General features: G+C 37.2%; 1 protein-coding gene across 5 annotated transcripts in view; it reads right to left on the bottom strand.

The window, feature by feature from the left end:
• The window catches only part of IFT74 (intraflagellar transport 74), a 119,248-nt gene that overhangs the window by 34,467 nt on the left and 63,606 nt on the right, over window positions 1–21,175 (bottom strand). For 4 of the 5 annotated variants that reach the window (XR_012094820.1, XM_073021691.1, XM_073021694.1 and 1 more), the window contains 4 exons: window positions 19,160–19,303; window positions 17,527–17,567; window positions 6,899–6,978; window positions 3,166–3,279 (listed from right to left, as the gene is read on the bottom strand). Coding sequence is in view for 4 of the 5 variants with exons in the window: in XM_073021691.1 (XP_072877792.1) it covers window positions 3,166–3,279; window positions 6,899–6,978; window positions 17,527–17,567; window positions 19,160–19,303 (379 nt within the window). In the remaining variant the exon portion in view is untranslated. The remainder of the gene's footprint in view (window positions 1–3,165; window positions 3,280–6,898; window positions 6,979–17,526; window positions 17,568–19,159; window positions 19,304–21,175) is intronic. The other variant, XM_073021693.1, reaches the window with a different exon arrangement.

The following is a 21,175-nucleotide window of genomic DNA, read 5'->3' as shown; positions in this document are numbered from 1 at the left end:
AGAAGGACTGCTAGAGCCAAGCACATTGAGATCAGCCTGGGCAACAGAGCAAAGCCCTGTCTCTACAAAAAAAGGTTTTTAACAATTAGCTGGGCATGGTGGCATGCACCTGTACTCCTAGCTACTCAGGAGTTTATTTTACTTTATTTTATTTTATTTTATTTATTTTATTTAGCTAAGGTGAGGGGATCACTTGAGCCCAGGAGTTTGAGGCTGCAGTGAGCTATGATGTCACACCACTGTACTCCAGCTGGGGTGACAGAAAGACCCCATCTCATTAAAAAAAAGAAAAAAGAAAAAAGAGTAAAGTAAGGGCCTGATTTCAGCTAAGTAGATGAAGACACCATTTACTCTGAAGGACTTCAATGTAAGATATAAACTCTCAAGTATTAATTTGTAGTAAGAATAAAAGAATTTCTTAACAGATTCCTTAACAAAAACAAGCTGAGCACAGTAACATGAGCCTGTAATCCCGGCTACTTGGAAGGCTGAGGCAGGAGGACTGCTTGGGCCCAGGAGTTCGAGGCCACAGTGAGCTATGATCATGCCTGTAAATAGTCACTGCACTCTAGCCTGGCCAACACAGCAAGATTCATCTCTATTAAAAAAAAAATTACTTGGCTATATGTTAGAAGTAAGCCTTGAGGATAAAAACATCCTTATTTAAAATAGTATCCAATGTTGAGTGAAAATATAAGCTGCTATTGTCCACTTGGTATGTTCTGCTTTACTCAGAAGAACAATACTTTTTCTATTACTTTCCCTTGCTTGTACAGAACCCATATTTTAGAAAGCAAAAATTAAGCAAACATGAAATTGTTGGCACTTCAACTGAGAAAGGAGAAATCAGGATGGGTTCAGGTTTTTTGGAAAGTAGCATGACACCTGCCAATAACACTCCACCTTACTAATGATGTAGAGCTTGTAGCCAAATTCTGACCATATGACTTTCATTAGAGCTTTTTCTCATTGCTTCTAGTTAGCACACACAGACACAAATTCCTTCCCTGCTAAAATATAGAACAGTGTACCCCCTTTTTTTTCCTTCGAGACGGAGTCTTGCTCTATCACCCAGGCTGGAGTACAGTGGCATGACCTTGGCTCAATGCAATCTCCACCTCTCGCGTTCAAGCAATTCTCCTTCCTCAGCCTCCCAAGTAGCTGAGATTACAGGCATGTGCCACTAGGCCCAGCTAATATTTTTGTATTTTCAGTAGAGATAGGGTTTCGCCATGTTCATCAGGCTGGTCTTGAACTCCTGACCTCAGGTGATCCACCCGTCTTGGTTTCCCAAAGTGCTGGGATTAGAGGCATGAGCCACTGCGCCCAGCCAAACAGTGTACATATTTAAACCCAAATAAATTTGGAACCATTATAACAAAATTACCTGACCCATCAATAAAGAAACACTATATGGGTGCTGCCTAGCAAATATTTAATATCACAGAATCAAGTCTCCTAGTAGTTTTAAAAAGATAATAATATCTAATTATAAAAAACATTTCTATTATGAGATTATTTTATTTTTAAAAATCACTTATAAGACCAAGGAACAATTTGACAGCAAAGAAGTCCTTCTAGAATTAGTCAAAAGTCTAAGAGTGGGCTCAAGTGTGTTATTGGTCAAACGTCTAAGTATTTTCTTTGCTTTATTCCACACTGCCACAGAAAAAAAGTCTAAAAGGCTAAACATCACACTGTAAACCATAATGACCTCTGAAGACTTGTATGAGTGTGAGGAGAAAGGAGATGACTTTTTACTTTATATTCATACATTTTATACTGCTTGAATTTTTCACATTATAAACAAACCAGATTCATACATAAAAATCATCATTTAAAACAAATTAATCAGAACCTTTAAAATTACTAATTTAGGGAAAATTTTTTAAAACTCAGCATCATAGGGACAATAAAGATTTTCATAAAGTAGCCCAATAACTGTTAACTGATTTTATTTAGTTAATTTTGAAACATAATTATTCAATGTAGCTTTTGAAAAATTATAACATTAAGGACTTACCAAAATGAATAAATATGATATACTTGAGAAAGTTGTAAGATGACAAGGTCAGCATTAATACCTAGCAGAGAACACAACTGTACCTAACTCAGTTTCTAAGGATCTTTGAATTTAGAATGAATTATATAAATATTTTAAAGTTTATTTGAAAACTGAAAGATTGCGTTACTTAAGCCAGATAACATCATTTATGGTTTATGTGCTTTCCTAACCAGAAACCCTACAAGGCAAAAGGTGGTCTGGTTGGATTATACACAGATGCTGTTCACACAAGAAGCCAGATGGCATCTAAGAAATGAATAAAATGAGCCAAAGAGGGAATAAAGCCAGGGGGCAGAACTAAGGATGAACTAGACAGACAACGCAATTTGATTATTATTGCTATCCTAATGAACACAGCATCTATAATTGTGAGTCAGGGTAAGAATGTCCATATAAATAAGTATCCACCACTTTACTGGAAAACATAATCCAAGGTAGGAATGCTCTGGAAAGTAATAAAGCCTTTGCAGTCAAGCTGTCTCTGGGGAACAATGCATACCTACATCATAAAACTAGAGAGCCAAAGAAGTAGGTAGAGCTCAATTTTTACCTTTAGTTCATTCTGAAATTCTTTTTCTGCTAAAATGTGATTTAGTTCATTTCACAAACATCTGATGAGCATGTATTTTCCCACACATTATGTTGATGAAAGAGGTTACCAAAGTACGTAAGACACAGTCCCTGTCCTTGAGGACTTAGCCAAAGAGGGAAGACAAACACATAAATAGATAACTGTAATATTACGTGGTCAATCCAGTGATATGTTTATACATAGTGTGCTCTGAAAACATGGAGAAAGTTCGCTCACTTAGCATAGCCTAGAAACAAATCAGGGAAGGAAAACAAAGTTATGCTGGATAAATGGATACCTGAGCTATATCTTAAAGGATGAGAATTTGGTCAGATAAAAAACAGGAGAAAGAACCCTCAAGACAAGGGGGTGGACATGGTGGCTCACAACTATAATCTCAGCACTTGGGAGGCTAAGGCAGGAGGTTCACGTGAGCCTAAGAATTTGAGACCTGCCTTGGCAACATGAGACCCTGTCTCTAAAAACAGTAATAATAATAATAATAAAAATCAGGCAGGGTGGAGCTTACCTGTAGTCCCACATTCAGAAGGCTGAGGTGGGAGAATAATTTGATTCCGGGAGGTCAAGGCTGCAAAGAGCCACGACTGCATCACTGCACTCCAGCCTGGGCAAGAGCGAGGCTCTGTTAAAAAAAAAAAAAAAAAAAAAAAAAAGAGAGACACTTTGGGAGGCCGAGGCCGAGGTGGGCGGATCACAAGGTCAGGAATTCAAGACCAGCCAGCCTGGCCAACATGGTGAAACCCCGTCTCTACTAAAAATACAAAAATTAGCCAGGTATGGTGGCATGTGCCTATAATCCTAGATACTGAGGAGGCTGGGGTAGGAGAATTGCTTGAACCCAGGAGGAAATTGCAGTGAGCCAAGATCGCACTACTGCACTCTAGCCTGGGCGACAGAGTGAGACCCCGTGTCAAAAAAAAAAAAAAACAAAAAACACGGAACAAATAGTAAGAGCAAAACATTGGGGCATGAAACAGTTTGATATATGGCAAAGGTGTGAGACATAGGGTACTACAAGCAGATTATTATTAGAATTTAAGGATAGAGATGAGGGGTGGGAGAGGAGGTTGACGATGCACAGGCCATATCACAGACGGACTAGAATGACATGCAAGAATTCTTACATTTTATGCTGTATATCATGGGGAACCAGTGTTAAGCAGCACAATGACACAGAATAACATTTTATATACATCACTCTGACAGCATTTGTCGGGGAAGAATCTGAGAGGAGGCAAGACTGGAAGTGAGGAGACCAGTTAGGGAGGCTATTGCTAACTTGTTCAGGCAAGAAATAACGAGCTCTTGAACTGACAAGTAATCTTATAACAAGTAATCTTATAACAAAAACCTCCTGTACTAATGTATCAATAATCTAGGATGACCACAGTGTAGCAGAACAAAAAACAAACGCATAAATAAACATATATGTACATAATATAAATGCATATAATTACATATTACATAGATTCATATACATTATAAATGCCACTGTTACACTGCATTAGATTATTTTCCACATTAATAAAAAAGAACAAAGGTTAGAAAATAAAAAGGAAAATAGAAGTAAAAATTAAAAGCCTTCTATTTGTCTTAAAACTAACAATTAATAATAAATTGTTACCCCCAAAATGCATTATTTTAGTGGAAAGAAATTAAATGTTAGAAATTTAGACTTAGGAAAAGGAAAATTCTTTAGAATGTGTCCTATAAGCATCTAAAATCAAGAACATTATCAGATTTCTCAGAATGATTTTGAATATATTAATATAGAAAACCTAGAAACTAGATCTACATAAATCAAAAGCAATGAAATGATTTAATAAAGAAAATAACATGATTAAAAAATGCAAAATTGTGTTTGGGTAGGAGGAATATATCTCTTAGGTAAGAGATCTATGGTACAACATGGTGATTATGGTTAACAATAACAGTATATTCTTCAAGATTGTTAAGAGAGTGAATTTTGAACGTTCTCACTACCAAAAATAAGTATGTGAAGTAATGCATATGGTAATTAGCCCAATTTAGGCATTCCACAATGCATACATATTTTAAGACATACTATATACAATAAATATATATGATTTTTATTTGTCAATGAAAATAAATAAATGTTTTAAAAAAGAAAATGACATGACTCTAGTCTTAACAATGTACTGTTAGCCTACCTCACCTGGTATGCCATTTAGCAATCATAAATCGCAGTAACATAGGATCATTATATTAATTTTGCAGATGAGAAAAATGAAGCTTGGGCAAGTTTATTTACCTAATACTGGGACTTATTTTCAAGTCTGTCTGCCTTTAGATACCTTATTTAAAGCCAGTAGTAGCCATGTGTAAATTCAACTGTGTAAGTATTTTATAAGAATATTTTAAATTTGCAATATGGCACTTCATATCAGAAAGTCAAGTTGAAGCTTAGGCAATAGAACTAAAGCCTTGGGGTCAGAGAGACCTTGGTTTAAAAATAGAATTAACTCTTTACTAGCTGGAGGAATTTGACTAAATTATATAACTTCTCTGAGCCTCATTATGTAAAAAATAGGTTAACGAGGCTTTAAAAAATTCTTGCAAGACTAAAAAGTGCTTAGCCAGGTAAGTAATTAATCAGTAGTGGCTAATGCTATTCATAAATCAAGAAAAAGTATAAAAAACATAAAAATTGAAGTTAAAAATTAATTTAGGAATAGACAGCCAGATGTGCTGGCTCACGCCTGTAATCCCAGCACCTTGGGAGGCTGAGGTGTGAGGATCACTTGAGCTCAGGAGTTTGAGACCAGCCTGGGCAACATAGCGAGACCTCATCTCTATTAAAAATTTAAAACTTAGCTGGATGTAGTGGCAGACGTTATGTATTTCCAGCTACTCAGGAGGCTGAGACAGGAGGATCACTTGAACCCAAAAGTCTGAGGTTGCAGTGAGCTGTGATTGAGCCACTGCACTGCTATGAATGTTTCCTTAGCCATAACAAGAATACATGTACACGTGCACACTGTTTATACCATACCTAACTCATAAGAATATACAGTCAATTCTTGATAATCCAAGAGCATATTAACTGGTTTTCATTTAAACTATGATTAAAATGCTATGGGGAATCTACTTTTATCTTTCTTATTAGGGAGAAGCTTGTTAGGAAATTGATGCTCAACCTCCTCCTTTAACCATATATAAAAATGTAGCCCCCAAACCCAAACTCCCACCACAGTATTTCTACATAGTCAAACCCCAAGCTCCCTCAGGTGTTCTGGTCTCTGCATTGGTTCTTCAAACTCCACTCCTGGGGAAAGTTGGGGAGGATAAAGTTGCTACTTCTTTACTACTTGCTACTTCCTTGCTACTTCATTACTAGGCCTGGGTGGGGAATTAATTCTGTCTGGATTATTTGTATGGTATTTGTGATTTGATTTTCATCCCCTCTAATGCTACCAGTTACCGCCATTAATAGTTGACTATATTATTATTAATTAATTAATTCTGTCTGGATTATTTGTGTGGTATTTGTGATTTGATTTTCATCCCCTCTAATGCTACCAGTTACTGCCATTAATAGTTGACTGTATTATTATTAATAAATTATTTATTTATTGAGACCGAGTTTCACTCTTGTTGTCAGGCTGGAGTGCAGTGGTGCGATCTCGACTCAACGCAACCTCCGCCTCCCAGGTTCAAGCAATTCTCCTGCCTCAGCCTTCCTGAGTAGCTGGGATTACAGGCCTGCACCACCACACCCAGCTAAATTTTGTATTTTTAGTAGAGACGGGGTTTCTCCATGCTGGTCAGGCTGGTCTCAAATTCCCGGCCTCAGATGATCCGCCGGCCTCAGATGATCCGCCCGCCTCAGCCTCCCAAAGAGCTGGGATTACAGGCGTGAGCCACTGCACCCGGCCGACTATTTTGTTTACAGTAAACTGTTGACTATTACTAGGAAGGAAGTATAAGTTAGGAGGAAGTATAACAACTTTAAACATTTCACTTCTGTTTTTGTAAAAACAAAACTGCTTGGCAAAGATAAATAAATTTTATGCAATCATTTTAACTCGTAAGTGGTCAGTTTAAATCACTGCTTTAATATTACTCATATAGTATGCATTTTAGTAGTTAAAGTTAGCAATATCATAGAGAATTAAATAATACATCCCAGGTAGTTAAACAGTCTCTGAGACATCGATAATACTATATCAATACTGCTAAACATCTGTTAATCTACATTATAAAAATACCAGAAGCATTACCTTGGTGTTCCTCTAAATCCATATCAAGTTGTCTAATTTCTTCATTAAACTGATTTATCTTTTCTTTTATATCTGTTAACCTGTTGAAAATATTTTTAATGAATTTATGAAGGAAATGTAGACATTCAATAAAAACACTTGATGGGGAGGTCAGATGTCTTTTCCAAGTTGCATAAACAATATCTAAAAATAATATGTCTTATTCTAAGGACAATACTATAATTGATTATGACATTAGGATATCTTTTCCAAGTTGCATAAATATAGAAAAATAGCATATCCTATTATGAGGACAATACTATACATTTAGAGAGGAAGAATCTTGTCTAGATCTTTTTTTTTTTTTTTCTTTGAGACGGGGTCTCGCTCTGCCACCAGGCTGGAGTGCAGTGGTGTGATCTTGGCTCTCTGCAACCTCTGCCTCCCGGGATCAAGCGATTCTCCTGCCTCAGCCTCCCAAATAGCTGGGCCTACAGGCACGCGCCTCCATGCCCAGCTAATTTTTGTATTTTTAGTAGAGATGGGGTAGAGACAGGGTTTCACCATGCTGGCCATGATGGTCTCGATCTCTTAACCTCGTGATCCACCTGCCTCAGCCTCCCAAAGTGCTGGGATTACAGGTGTGAGACACCGCACCCAGCCTAGATCTTTTTTAATGATTCATATTTGGAGCCTAAGTATATTCTGAGAACACCAGGTTGCCTGACTTAAACAGCACACCCCTTCCCAACTCTCCTTTGAGTTTGATTTGCAGTATTAAGAAAACGAAAAATATTTAACAATACTCTTTTGGTAGGTTTCTACAAGCCAAATTAAGTTGGAAAATTAGTCTCAAAAATGAGAAAATAAGGGAAAACCTATCACTGGCAGAAGATTATATGGGTTGTTTTAACATAAAGCAGTTATACTTACTATAAAGCTACCATAACAAAAACAATGTGTTATAGGCATAGGGATAGACATATATATCAATGAACTAAAATTGTGAGTCCAGAAATAAGACCATATATCTATAGTCAACTGATTTTTGGCAAGGGTGCTAAGATAATTAAATGATGGAAGAAGAGTATTTTCAATAAATGGTGCTGGGAAAAGTACATATGTAGAAGCTAAGGAATAAAATTGGACTCCTACCTCACATCGTACACAGAATTAACTTGAAATTGATCAAAGATCTAAACGTTAGAACTAAATTACCAAACTCTTAGAAGAAAACATAGACATAGTCTTCATGGCCTTGGATTTGGCATTGGTTTCTTAGATATGACACTAAAAGCAAGAGCAACAAAAGAAAAATAGAAAAACTGGACATAATCAAAATTGGAAACTTTTATGCTTCCAAGGACACCAAGAAAATGAAAAGATAATTCATAGAACAAGGGAAAATTTTTACAAATCATGTATCTGATGAGACCTCTATCTAGCATATATAAAGAAATGTTACAACTCAGTAATGAAACAATCTAGTTTAAAAAATGAGCAAAGGAACTAAACATTTCCCCAAAGAATATGGCCAATAAGCATATGAAAGGAACTTCAACATCATTAGCCATCAAACAAATACAAATCAAAACCACAGTAAGACACCGCTTCACATCCATTAGGGATGGCTATAATAGAAAAAGAGGTAATAACAAGTGAGCATGTGAAAAAAACTGGAACCCTCACATACTGCTCATATGCTGCTCATATTACATTACATAGAAATGTAAAATAGTACCAATTCTTTGAAAGTCTGATAGAATTCAGCTGTGGCTCCATCTGGTCCTGGACTTTATGTTGGTAATTATTATTATTATTATTATTTATTATTATTATTTTTTTACCATTTCAATCTCACTGCTTGTTAATGGTCTGTTCAGAGTTTCTATTTCTTCCTACTTTAATCCAGGAGGATTGTATATTTCTCCAGGAATCTACCCATCTCCTCTAAGTTTTCTAGTTTGTGCATGTAAAGATGCTGATTATAAGTTTGAACGGTCTTTTGTATTTCTGTGGTATTGGTTGTAGTATCTCCCATTTTGTTTCTAATTGAGCTTATTTGGATCTTTTCTCTTCTTTTCTTGATTAATCTTGCTATTGGTCTATTAATTTTGCTTATTTTTTCAAAGAACCAGCTTTTTACTTCATTTATCTTTCATATTTTTTGTTTCAGTTCAATTTAGTTCTGCTCTGATGTTTGTTATTTCTTTTCTTTTGGTGGGTTTGGGTTTGGTTTGTGCTTGTTTCTCTAGTTTCTTGAGGTATGACGTTAGATTGTCTATTTGTGTTCTTTCAGACTTTTTGATGTAGGCACTTAATGCTCTGAATGTTCCTCCTAGCACTGCTTTTGCTGTATCCCAGAGGTTTTGCTAGGTTGTGTCACTACTATTGTTCAGTTCAAAGAATTTTTAAATTTCTGTCTTGATTTCATTGTTGACCTAAAAAATCATTCAGGAGCAAATTATTTAATTTCCATGTATCTGCATGGTTTTTACGGTTCCTTCCGGAGTTGATTTCCAATTTTATTCCATTGTGGTCTAAGAATACTTGATATAATTTTGATTTTCTTAAATTTTGAGACTTATTTTGTGTGGCCTATCGTATGGTCTGTCTTGGAGAATGTCCCATGTGCTGATGAACAGAATGTATATTCTGCAGTTGTTGGGTAGAAGGGTCTATAAATATCTGCTGAGTCCATTTATTTGTTTTAGGGTATAGTTTAAATCCATTGTTTCTTTGCTGACTTTCTGTCTTGATGACCTGTCTAGTGCTGTCAATGGAGTATTGAAGTCCCCCACTATTATTGTATTGCCATCTATCTCATTTGTTAGGTCTAGTGGTAATTATTTTTTCCATTTAGGAGCTCTAGTGTTAGGTGCATATAGATTTAGTATTGTGAATTTTCCTGTTCGATTAGTCCTTTTATCATTACAGACTGTCCCTCTTTGTCTTTTTCGATTGTTGTTAAAGTCTGTTTTGTCTAATATAAGAATAGCTACTCCTACTTGCTTTTGCATGGAATATCTTTTTCCACCCTTTTACCTTAAGTTTACATGAGACTTTATGTATTAGGTGAGTCTCCTGAAGATGGGAGGTACTTGGTTGGTAAATTCTTATCCATTCCACTATTCTGTATCTTTTAAGCGGAGCATTTGGGCTCTTTACATTCAACGTTAGTATTGAGATATGTGGTACTGTTCTATTCACTGTGATAGTTATTGCCTGAATACCTTGGTTTTTCATTTCCATTGTGTTGTTTTATAGGCCCTGTGAGATTTATGATTTAAGGAGTTTCTACTTTGGTGTATTTTGAGGTTTTGTTTCAAGATTTAGAATTCCCTTTAACTGTTCTTGTAGTGCTGCCTTGGTAGTGGTGAATTCTCTCAGCATTTGTCTGAAAATGACTTTATCTTTGCTTCACTTATGAAGCTTAGTTTCAGTGGATACAAAATTCTTGGCTGATAATTATTTTGTTTAAGGAGTCTAAAGGTAGACCCCAATTCCTTCTAGCTTGTAGGGTTTCTGCTAAGAAATCTGCTATTGATCTGATAGGTTTTCCTCTATAGGTTACCTGATGCTTTTGCCTCCTAGCTCTTAAGATTCTTTCCTTTGTCTTGACTTCAGATAACCTTATGACTATGCCTAGGTGATTACCTTTTTGTGATGCATTTCCCAGGTGTATTCTTTGAAATTCTTTCTTTCCTTTTTTTTTTTTTTTTTTTGTAGATGGAGTCTCGCTCTGTTGCCCAGGATGGAATGCAGTGGCGCAATCTTAGCTCATTGCAACCTCTGCCTCTCAGGTTCAAGTGATTTTTCTGCCTTAGCCTCCCAAGTAGCTGGGACTACAGGTGCACGCCACCATGCCCAGCAAATTTTTGTATTTTTAGTAGAGACAGGGTTTTACCTTATTGGCCAGCCTGGTCTTGAACTCCTGACCTCATGTTCTGCTCACCTCGGCCTCCCAAAGCGCTGGGATTACAGGTGTGAGCCACCACGCTCAGCTGCGACATTCTTGTATTTGGATATCTACATCTCTAGCAAAGCCAGGGAAGTTTTCCTTGATTATTCCCTCAAATACATTTTCCAGACTTACAGATTTGTCTTCTTCCTCAGGAACACCAATTATTCTTAGGTTTGAACATTTAACAGAATCTCAAACTTTTTGGAGGCTTTGTGCTTTTTTTTTTTAATACTTTTTTTGTCTTTGATGGATTGCGTTATTTTGAAAGCCTTGTCTTAAGAGCTCTGAAGTTCTTTCTTCTACTTGTTTGATTCTATTGTTGAAACTTTCCATTGTATTTTGCATTTCTCTAAGTGTGTCTCTCATGTCCAGCAGTTGTGAGGGCCCCATTTTTTTTTTATTTATGCTACATATTTCTCTGGATATTTTTTTCATGCATATCCTATATTTTGAATTTCTTTAAGTTGGTTTTCACCTTTCTCTGCTGGCTCCTTGAGTAACTTAATAACTGATCTTCTGAATTCTTTATCTGTCAATTCACAGATTTCTTCTTGGTTTGGATCCATTGCTGGTGCTAGTGTGATCTTCTGGAGATGTTACAGAACCTTGTTTTGTCATATTACCAGAATTGTTTTACTGGTTCCTTCTCATTTGGGTAGACTATGACAGAAGAAAGATCTGGGACTCAAGGGTTGCTGTTCAGATTCGTTTGTCCCATGAAGTGATCCCTTGATGTGGTGCTCTCTCTCTCCCTTCCCCTAGAGATGGGGCTTCCTGAGAGCCAGATGTGGTGATTATTATTGCTGTTCTGGGTCTAGCCACCCACCAGAGCTACCGGGCTCTGGGCTTGCACTGGGAAGGGTCTGCAAAGAGTCCTGTGAGGTGATCTGTCTTTAGGGTCTCAACCGTGGATACCAGCACCTGCTCTGGTGGAGGTAGCTGAAGAGTGAAGTGGATTCTGTGAGAGTTCTTGGTTGTAGTTTTGTTTAGTGCACTGGTTTTCCTGAATGCCGGTCATGCTGGCAGTAAAACTGTCACGTGAACAGACTCAGGGCCTCTGGTTAGTGTGGATGTTATAGACAGTGGAATTAGCTGTTGTTTTCTCCTTCCCTTGGAGAAGGATTGTTCTGTTATGAATTGCTGTAATGGTTTGTGTTGGTTGGCCTCTAGCTAGGAGGTGGCACTTTCAAGAGGGCATCAGCTGCAGTAGTATGGGGGGACACAAGCTTGCCCTAAGGTCACCTGAACAAATATTTGGGTTTCTCAGGTGATTGGTGGGGCCATAGACCTACCACAAGTTTATGTCTTTTGTCTTTGGCTACAAGCAGGGTAGAGAAAGACCAACAGGTGAGGGCAGGGTTAGGTGTGTCTCAGCTCAGACTCTCCTTGGATGGGGCTGGCTGTGGCCAATGTGGGTGATGGAGAGGGTGGTTTCAGACCAAGGAAGTTATGTTCCAAGGGGGATATGGCAGCCTCTGCTGCTGATCTTACTGAAACTATTCCAAAAGATAGAGAAAGAGGGAATCTTCCCTAAATCATTCTATGAAGCCAGTATCACCCTAATACCAAAACCAGGAATGAACATAACTAACAAACAAACAAACAAAAAAATACACTATGGACCAATATCCCTGATGAATTTAGAGGCAAAAATCCTCAAAAAAAATTAGCTAACCAAATCCAGCAGCATATGAAAAAGATTCACTATGATCAAATGGGTTTTATAGCAGAGATGCAGGGATGCTTAAACATATACAAGTCAATAAATGTGATATACCAATTAAACAGAATTAAAAACAAAACTCATACAATCATCTCAATAGATGCAGAAAAAGCATTTGACAAAATCCAGCATCCTTTTATGATTACATATCTTAAGGTAATAAAAACTATCTATGACAAACCCACAGCCAACATTATACTGAACAGAGAAAAGTTGAAAGCATTCCCCCTGAGAACTGGAACAAGACAAGGATGCCCACTGTCACCACTTCTATTCAACACAGGACTAGAAGTCCTAGCTAGAGCAATCAGAAAAAAGAAATGAATAAAGGGCACCTACATCAGTAAAGAGGAGGTCAAACTGTCGCTGTTTGCTAATGATATGATCATATAACTAAGAAACCCTAAAGACTCATCCAGAAAACTCCTAGATCTTATAAATAAATTCAGTAAAGTTTCAGGACACAAAATCAATGTACACAAATCAGTATCACTGCTATATACCAACAGCAACAAAGCTGACAAAGAAATAAAGAACTCGATTGGGCGCGGTGGCTCACGCCTGTAATCTCAGCACTTTGGGAGGCCAAGGTGGGTGGATCACAAGGTCAGAAGGCGGAGACCATCCTGGCTAACAAGGTGAAACCCCGTCTTTACTAAAAATACAAAAAAGTAGCTGGGAGTGGTGGGACGCACCTGTAGTCACAGCTACTCGGCAGGCTGAGGCAGGAGAATCGCTTGAACCTGGGAGGCAGAGGTTGCAGTGAGCCAAGATTGCACTATTACACTCCAGCCTGGGCAACAGAGCAAGACTCTGTATCAAAAAAGAAAAAAACAAAAAAAAGAAAAAAAGAAAAAAAAGAAAAAAAAGAAATCAAGAACTCAACTCCTTTCACAACAGCTGTGAAAATAAAATAAAATAAAATAAAATAATAAAATAAAATAAAATAAAATACAACACAACACAATACTTAGGAATATGCCTAACCCAAAAGGTGAAAGACCTCTAAAAGGAAAACTACAAAACACTGCTGAAAGAAATCACAGATGACACAAACAAATAGAAACATATTCCATACTCATGGATTTCCTTGAAGAGAGAGGTCTTTCACCTTTTGGGTCTTTCACCTTTTGGGTTAGGCATATTCCTAAGTCTTGTCTTTGTCTTTGTCCTGTCCTGTCCTGTCCTGTCTTGTCTTGTCTTGATGGTCATATTGTGAAAATGACCATACTGCCAAAAGCAATCTACAAGTTCAATGCAATTCCCATTTTACCATCATCATTCTTCACAGAACTAGAAAAGAAACAATCCTAAAATTCACATGGAACCAAAAGTGAGCCTGCACAGCCAAAGCAAGACTAAGCAAAAAGAACAAACCTGGAGACATCACATTACCCAACTTCAAACTACACTATAAGGACTATAAGGTCACCAAAACAGTATTGTATTGGCATAAAAATAGGTACATGGACCAATGGCACAGAATAGAGAACCCAGAAACAAAGCCAAATACTGACAGTCAGTTGATCTTCGAAAAAGCAAACAAAAACATAAAGTGAGGAAAGGACACCCTCTTCAACAAATGGTGCTGGGATAACTGGCGAGCCACAAGTAGGAGAATGAAACTGGATCCTCATCTCTCACCTTACATAAAAATCAACTCAAGGTGGATCAGAAACTTAAATCTAAGACCTGAAACCGTAAAAATTCTAGAAGATAACATCAGAAAAACTCTTCTAGACATCGGCATAGGCAAACACTTCATGAACTGAAAGAACCTAAAAGCAAATGCAACAAAAACAAAGATAAATAGATGGGACTTAATTAAACTAAAAAACTTCTGCACCAACAAAAGAAATAATCAGCAGAGTTAATAGACAACCCACACAGTGGGAGAAAACATTCATAAACTATGCATCTGACAAAGGAATAATATCCAGAATCTACAACAAACTCAAACAAATCAGCAAGAAAAAAAAAACATAAAAAAGTGAAAAGTGAGCTAAAGACATGAATAGACGACTCTCCAAAGAAGATACACAAATTGTCAACAATCATATGAAAAAATGCTCAACATCATTAATTATCAGGGAAATGCAAATCAAAACCACAACGCAATACCAGCTTACTCCTGCAAGAATGGCCACAATTTAAAAATTTAACAAAAATAGATGTTGGAGTGGATGTGGTGAAAAAGGAACACGTTTACACTGCTTGTGGAAATATAAAGTAGTACAACCAGTATGGAAAACACTATGGCGATTCCTTAAAGAATTAAAAGTAGATCTACCATTTGATCCAGCAATCCCACTACTAGGTCCCTATGCAGAGGAAATAGAAGTCATTATATGAAAAGACACTTGCACATGCATGTTGATAACAGCACAATTTGCAACTGGAAAAAAGGGAAACCGCCAAAAGGCCAATAACCAACAAGTGGATAAAGAAAATGTGGTATGTATAGGTGTGTGTAGATATATATTTACACATATATATACTACTCAGCCATAAAAAGGATCAAAATAATGGCATTCACAGCAACCGAGATGGAGTTGGAGACAGTTATTCTAAGTGAAGAAACTCAGGAATGGAAAACCAAACATCGTATGTTCTCATTTATAAGTGGGAGCTAAGCAGCCAGGCGCGGTGGCTCACGCCTGTAATCCCAGCACTTTGGGAGGCAGAGGCGAGTGGATCATGAGGTCAGGAGATCGAGACCATCCTGGCTAACATGGTGAAACCCCGTTTCTACTAAAAATACAAAAAAATAGCCAGGCATGGTGGCGGGCACCTGTAGTCCCAGCTACTTGGGAGGCTGAGGCAGGAGAATGGCGTGAACGCGGGAGGTGGAGCTTGCGGTGAGCTGAGATCGCACCACTGCACTCCAGCCTGGGCGACAGAGCGAGACTCTGTCTAAATAAATAAATAAATAAATAAATAAATAAATAAATAAATGGCAGCTAAGCTATGAGGACACAAAGGCATAAGAATGATACAATGAACTTTGGGAACTTGGTGGGAAGAGTGAGAGGTGGGTGAGGGATAAAAGACTACACAGTGGGTAGAGTGGACACTGCTTGGGTAATGGATGCATCAAACTCTCAGAAATCACTGCTAAAGAACTTATCCATGTAACCAAATACCACCTGTTCCCCAAAAACTATTGAAATAAAAAAGATAAAATAAAGCTGCTTTAAACGTTCCTAAAAAAAAATCTTCTCTCAGCCATAATAATATAGAAATTTGCTTAAAGTTACAAATTAACAGAAAAAAAAACATTTTTCTTACTACCTTAGCCAGTACTGCAAGACTTAACATGGGCTGCAATTCAGCTCATATTAGAGACTGTGATTCCAAAATTTAATTTCATAAGTCGTAATCAGTGACAAAAACATTACAATAGAATATGAGAAACATTAAAAGGCAATTTCATCATTGTTGACTACTTATTAGTTTACAACTTAGTTGATTAAAATTAAAACAATCTTAGCTGGGTACGGTGCCATGTGCCTGTTGTCCCAGCTACTCAGGAGGCTGAGGCATGAGAATCCCTTGAACCCAGGATGTGGAGGCTGCAGTGAGCCAAGATTGCACCACTGCATTCCAGCCTGGGCAACAAACCGGGACTCTGTCTCAGAAGAAAAAAGAAAAGAAAGAAAGTTAAAACAATTGGTATGCTTTCTGGTGACTGGTGGTAAAATGATTGTTTTACAAACTTTAAATAAATATATTCAAATAGAAATAAATGAAATGTAAAATGGTAAAGTTGTTTTGAAAAACAATCTGGCAGTTCTTCAAAAAGTTAAACATAGTCATGAGTCAGCAATTCCACTCCTAGGTATATATACAAGAGAAGTGAAAACATATGTCCACACAAAAACTTGTACATGGATGTTCATAGGAGCATGATTCATAACAATAAAAAAATGGTAACAGCCCATACATCCATCAATTTATAAATGAATAAACAGAATATGGTATATCCATAAAATGGAATACTATTTGGAAATAAAAATTAATAAAATACTAAGCATGTATCAGTATTAATAAAAATTAATAAAATACTGAGCATGTATTAGTATTGTATTAATTTTTATTTCCAAATAATATTCCATTAGTCTTAGTTTTCAAGGCTCATCTATGAGCTTTGGAACAGAATAGAGAACCCTGAAATAAAGCCAAATACTGATAGTCAGCTGATCTTCAAGAAAGCAAGGCTCACTGTGTTAAGTGAAAGCATCCTGCCACACAGAAGCACATATTGAATGATTCCATTTGTATGAAATGTCCAGAATAGGCATGGCTAGAGCTGGGAGAGGCATAAGGGAGGTGATGGTTAAAGGGTGTAGGGTTTTATCGGGCTGACTGAATAGTTCTAAAGTTGACTGGGGGCCTGGCACACTGGCTCACAGCTGTAACCTCAGCTCTTTGGGAAGCTGAGATGGGAGGATCGCTTGAAGCCAGGAGCTGGAGACTAGCCTGGGCAACATAGTAACATCTTGACTCTACTAAAAATAAAAATAAATTAGCCAGATATGGTGGCATGTGCCTGTAGCCCTAGCTCCTTGGGAGGTTTGAGCCCAGGAGTTTCAGGTTGCAATGAGCTATGATCATGCCACTTGCACTCCAGTCTGGGCAGCAGAGTGAGACCTGGTCTCAAAAAGATAAAAATAAATAAAAATTGAAAAATAAAGGTGATTTAGGTGATGGCTGCACACTTCTGTGAATATACTAAAAAGCTTTAAATTGTTTACTTTAAATATGTCTATTATATGGTATAAAGTATATCTTAATAAAGATATTTATAAAAAACAATTATACTATGCAATGGCTCTTAAACTCTCAAAGAAATATTTAAAGCTATAAGAAAAATTGAAAGAATGAAAGCCACTCCTGTACCTTTAGAATGTAATTTTTAAAGTGAGAAATGGATGTAAAATGTCCTAGTATAAAGGTACTTACTGTCTTTCCATGCTGGCTATTTCCTGATTATCATCTTTAACCTACAAAGGCATAAAAAGAAAGTAGTATTTTAAAAAATAACTCATTGTAAGGCTATCTTAAAGACAATTTCCTTCTAGAGTGCATTGTACTAAAGTGTCAAATCTAGTCTCCTTCTTGAAATCTATTTTTTAGACTTCAACCTTTGAAGTTAAAGGGAACAGCACCAAGGAACCATTCACAGATTCCATCCTTTTTCCTCAAAGTAAGGGTAGTAACTGATATACTCATAGCTACCCCCCAGGCACCATCAGGTTAGCACATCTTCAGGCCTGGATAAGTTGATATAAACAACTAGGATTTCTGAGAGTCTCCCTCACTTTCCCACAGGTAGGGTTTTGCTAGATTGAGCAAGTCCAGTTAAATTTGAATTTCAGATAAGTAGTGAATATCTTTGAGGGGATATATATACCATGTAATATTTGGATTATTTGTATCATTCATAAGCAATGAATACTTTTTCTAAATAGATATATGTGTCTGAAAGATTATTCATTGCTTATCTGAAATTGAAATTTAAGTAGCTATTCTATATTTTATGTGGTACGTGTACCTCAAGATCACTCCTCCCCATCCTTCAATGATTTATTTCCAAGGAACTACACAGGTTCTAGATTTAATACCCTTCTGGAATGATTCTAATAATTAAATAGTCCCTGAATTGATACCTAAATTTCTTCTAAATGCAATGGGCTTGATCTAAGTCTAGGGGCAAGGGAGTCCCTGACTGGAGCTGTGCCCAAATATAGATGAAGTTCTCCTAAGGCCCTTATAGTTAGGGTGTGTCACGATAAACAACATGCTAATTATAATTTGGAGCTAAACTACATCTACCCTTGAGGTAGTAAGAAAGCTACTAAATATATGTTACATGTGTCATGACTTTAGGACATATGATAATTTCACAGGACATTTTAACTCCATTCTCTTCATGGAGGCACCGATAATAACAACCACAAAAAGTCATTAGCCTTGGGATACTCCATTTTCTAAATACAAGGCCCAAAACAAAAAGGAAACATATCTTCCAAAAGATTATCTAAATATTTAATGACCAATAAAGAAGAGTTTCAAGTATTCCTAATAAGGAAAAGTTAGCTTCACCTACGACAGTATGAAATACTTAAGAAAATCTAGACTGGGTGCCTATAATCCCAACACTTGGAGAGACTGAAATTGGAGGATTGCTTGAGGCCAGGAGCTTGAGACCAGCCTAGGCAACATAGTAAAACCCCATCACTACAAAAAAATAAAAATAAAAAATTAGTGTGTTGGCACATGCCTATAGTCCCAGTTACTCAGGAGGCTGAGGTGGAGGATCGCTTGAGCCCAGCAGATCAGGGCTACAGTGAGCTATGATTGCACCACTGTGCTCCAGCCTGGGTTACAGAGCGAGACCCTATATCCAAAAAAAAAAAAAAAAAAAGAAGAAGAAGAAGAAGAAAATCTAGATTAAAAAGTCATTTCTTCACATAAACTATTTTTAGACAATAAACTTACTAGCTTTTGGTTGCATTAATATCCCTTAAATAAAACAAATCAATACATGTACCAAAACCAGACATCTTAAAATAAGTATGTTTCTTTTGCCCACCTGCTTAAGTAATTTCTCTCTTTCTTCCATTGGAGATCCTATGCTTTTGTCTTCTGCAATCATTTGATCTCGATGGGACTCCAACTCATAAAGCTTTTCATGCAGCAATACAGCCTCCTGTTTCACCTGGGAGTGAGCTATTTCCTAAAGGAAAATAAGAAGGGAAATTTTTAATTTGTATTTTATCAATAATTATTATCAAATAGGTTTCAGGTAGTAAGAATAGGGAGTAAACTACCAGCATCTTTAAATACAGACAGCAAATATCATTAGTACTCAATAATGCTACAAAGCACATTCCTAAACTGGAAGAATAAAAATAAATCCTGTATATTTTAATAAGCTATTTTCAATCTAAGATTCACAAGAAGTTGATAGCCTTAGTTTATTTTATTTTCTACATATAAGACCTGAATAAATATAGGACAACTCTACCAACGGGAGGATAAAGACAATGTCAAAACATATGTGCAACTTTAAACACAATGTCTGATTCAAAGTCCACAGAAGTGATCTTTGGAGAGAAGATATTTTTCCCTAAATAGGTCATAACATATATTTTTCCACAATTTTGTGAGTTGAATTGTGTCTGCTCAAAAGGTAAGCTGGAGTCTTAACGACATACACCTGTCAATTTGACCTTTATTTTAAAATAGGCTCTTTGCATATTTAGTCAAGTTAAGATAAGGTCATTAGGGGTGGGCCCTAATGCAATATGATAGTGCACTTTATAAGAAGAGTACAAACGCAACAGAGACACACAGGGAGAATACCATGGTATGACTCAGGCAAAGACTGAGGTGATGCAGCTGCAAGTCAAGCAACATCAAGGGCTAATGGATACTACCACAAGCTAGGAGGAGGCAGAGCAAGATTCTTTCTAGAGTCTCAGAGGAAGCATGGCTCTGCTGACACCTTGATTTCAGACTTCCAGGCTCTGGAACTGTGAGAAAATTTGTTTGTTTTAAGCCACCCAGTTTGTGATATTCTATTACAGCAGCACTAGGAAATTAACACATAACAGTTATTGTGTACTCACCACTATCCTACCTTTCACAAAGAAAAAAATAAGGACGTGACAAAAATGTTATTAGATTAAAAAAAAAAAAAAGCTAGGAATGGTGGTGGTGATGATTAAAATGACATTTGAAACTCTTGTTTACTGAGCATCTGTTCTGTGCCAGGCACTATGCTGCATGTTATTTATATGTTATCTCTACTATCCAAAGTGATACTCTACAAGGTAGTACTATCATCTCCATTTTACAGATGAGAAAACTAAGGACCTGAAACGTAAATAACTTTTCAAAGTTAACAAAGACGTAAGAGTTAACAGTGACATTTGAAAACAGACCTACAGCATGAACAAAACAAAATTCTTAAGAGGCAAGACCTCTTCTCTCTCTCTCTCTTTATTTTTTTTCTTTTCTGAGACAGAGTTTCACTCTTTCACCCAGGCTGGGGTGCAGTGGTGCGATCTTGGCTCACTGCAACCTTCGCCTCCCAGTTTCAAGCGATTCTCCTGCCTCAGCCTCCCAAGTAGCTGGGATTACAGGTGCCCGCCACCACACCCAGCTAATATTTATTTATTTATTTATTTATTTATTTATATTTGAGACAGAGTCTTGCTCAGTCACCCAGGCTGGAGTGCAGTGGTGTGATCTCAGCTCAATGCAAGCTCCATCTCCCGGGTTCACGCCATTCTCCTGCCTCAGCCTCCCAAGTAGCTGGGACTACAGGTGCCTACCACCATGCCCAGCTAACTTTTTGTGCATTTTTAGAAGAGATAGGGTTTCATCACGTTGGCCAGGGTAGTCTCAAAACTCCTGACCTCGTGATCCGCCCACCTCAGCCTCCCAAAGTGCTGGGATTACAGGTGTGAGCCACCACGCCCGGCCGACCTCTTCTCTTTTAAAAGTATGAAAGAAGGAACCTCCAAAAAAGGAACAAGTAGACAAGAGAATTTTTCAAAGTCCATAAGCAATGGATTATATATACAGTTCAAGTAATAGATTA

The sequence above is a fragment of the Chlorocebus sabaeus genome, chromosome 12 (genome assembly GCF_047675955.1).
Source record: "Chlorocebus sabaeus isolate Y175 chromosome 12, mChlSab1.0.hap1, whole genome shotgun sequence".
NCBI classification, from domain to species: Eukaryota; Metazoa; Chordata; class Mammalia; order Primates; family Cercopithecidae; genus Chlorocebus; species Chlorocebus sabaeus.
The sequence above is the reverse complement of the archived record's forward strand: the minus strand, read 5'-3'. Positions and strand labels throughout refer to the sequence as shown.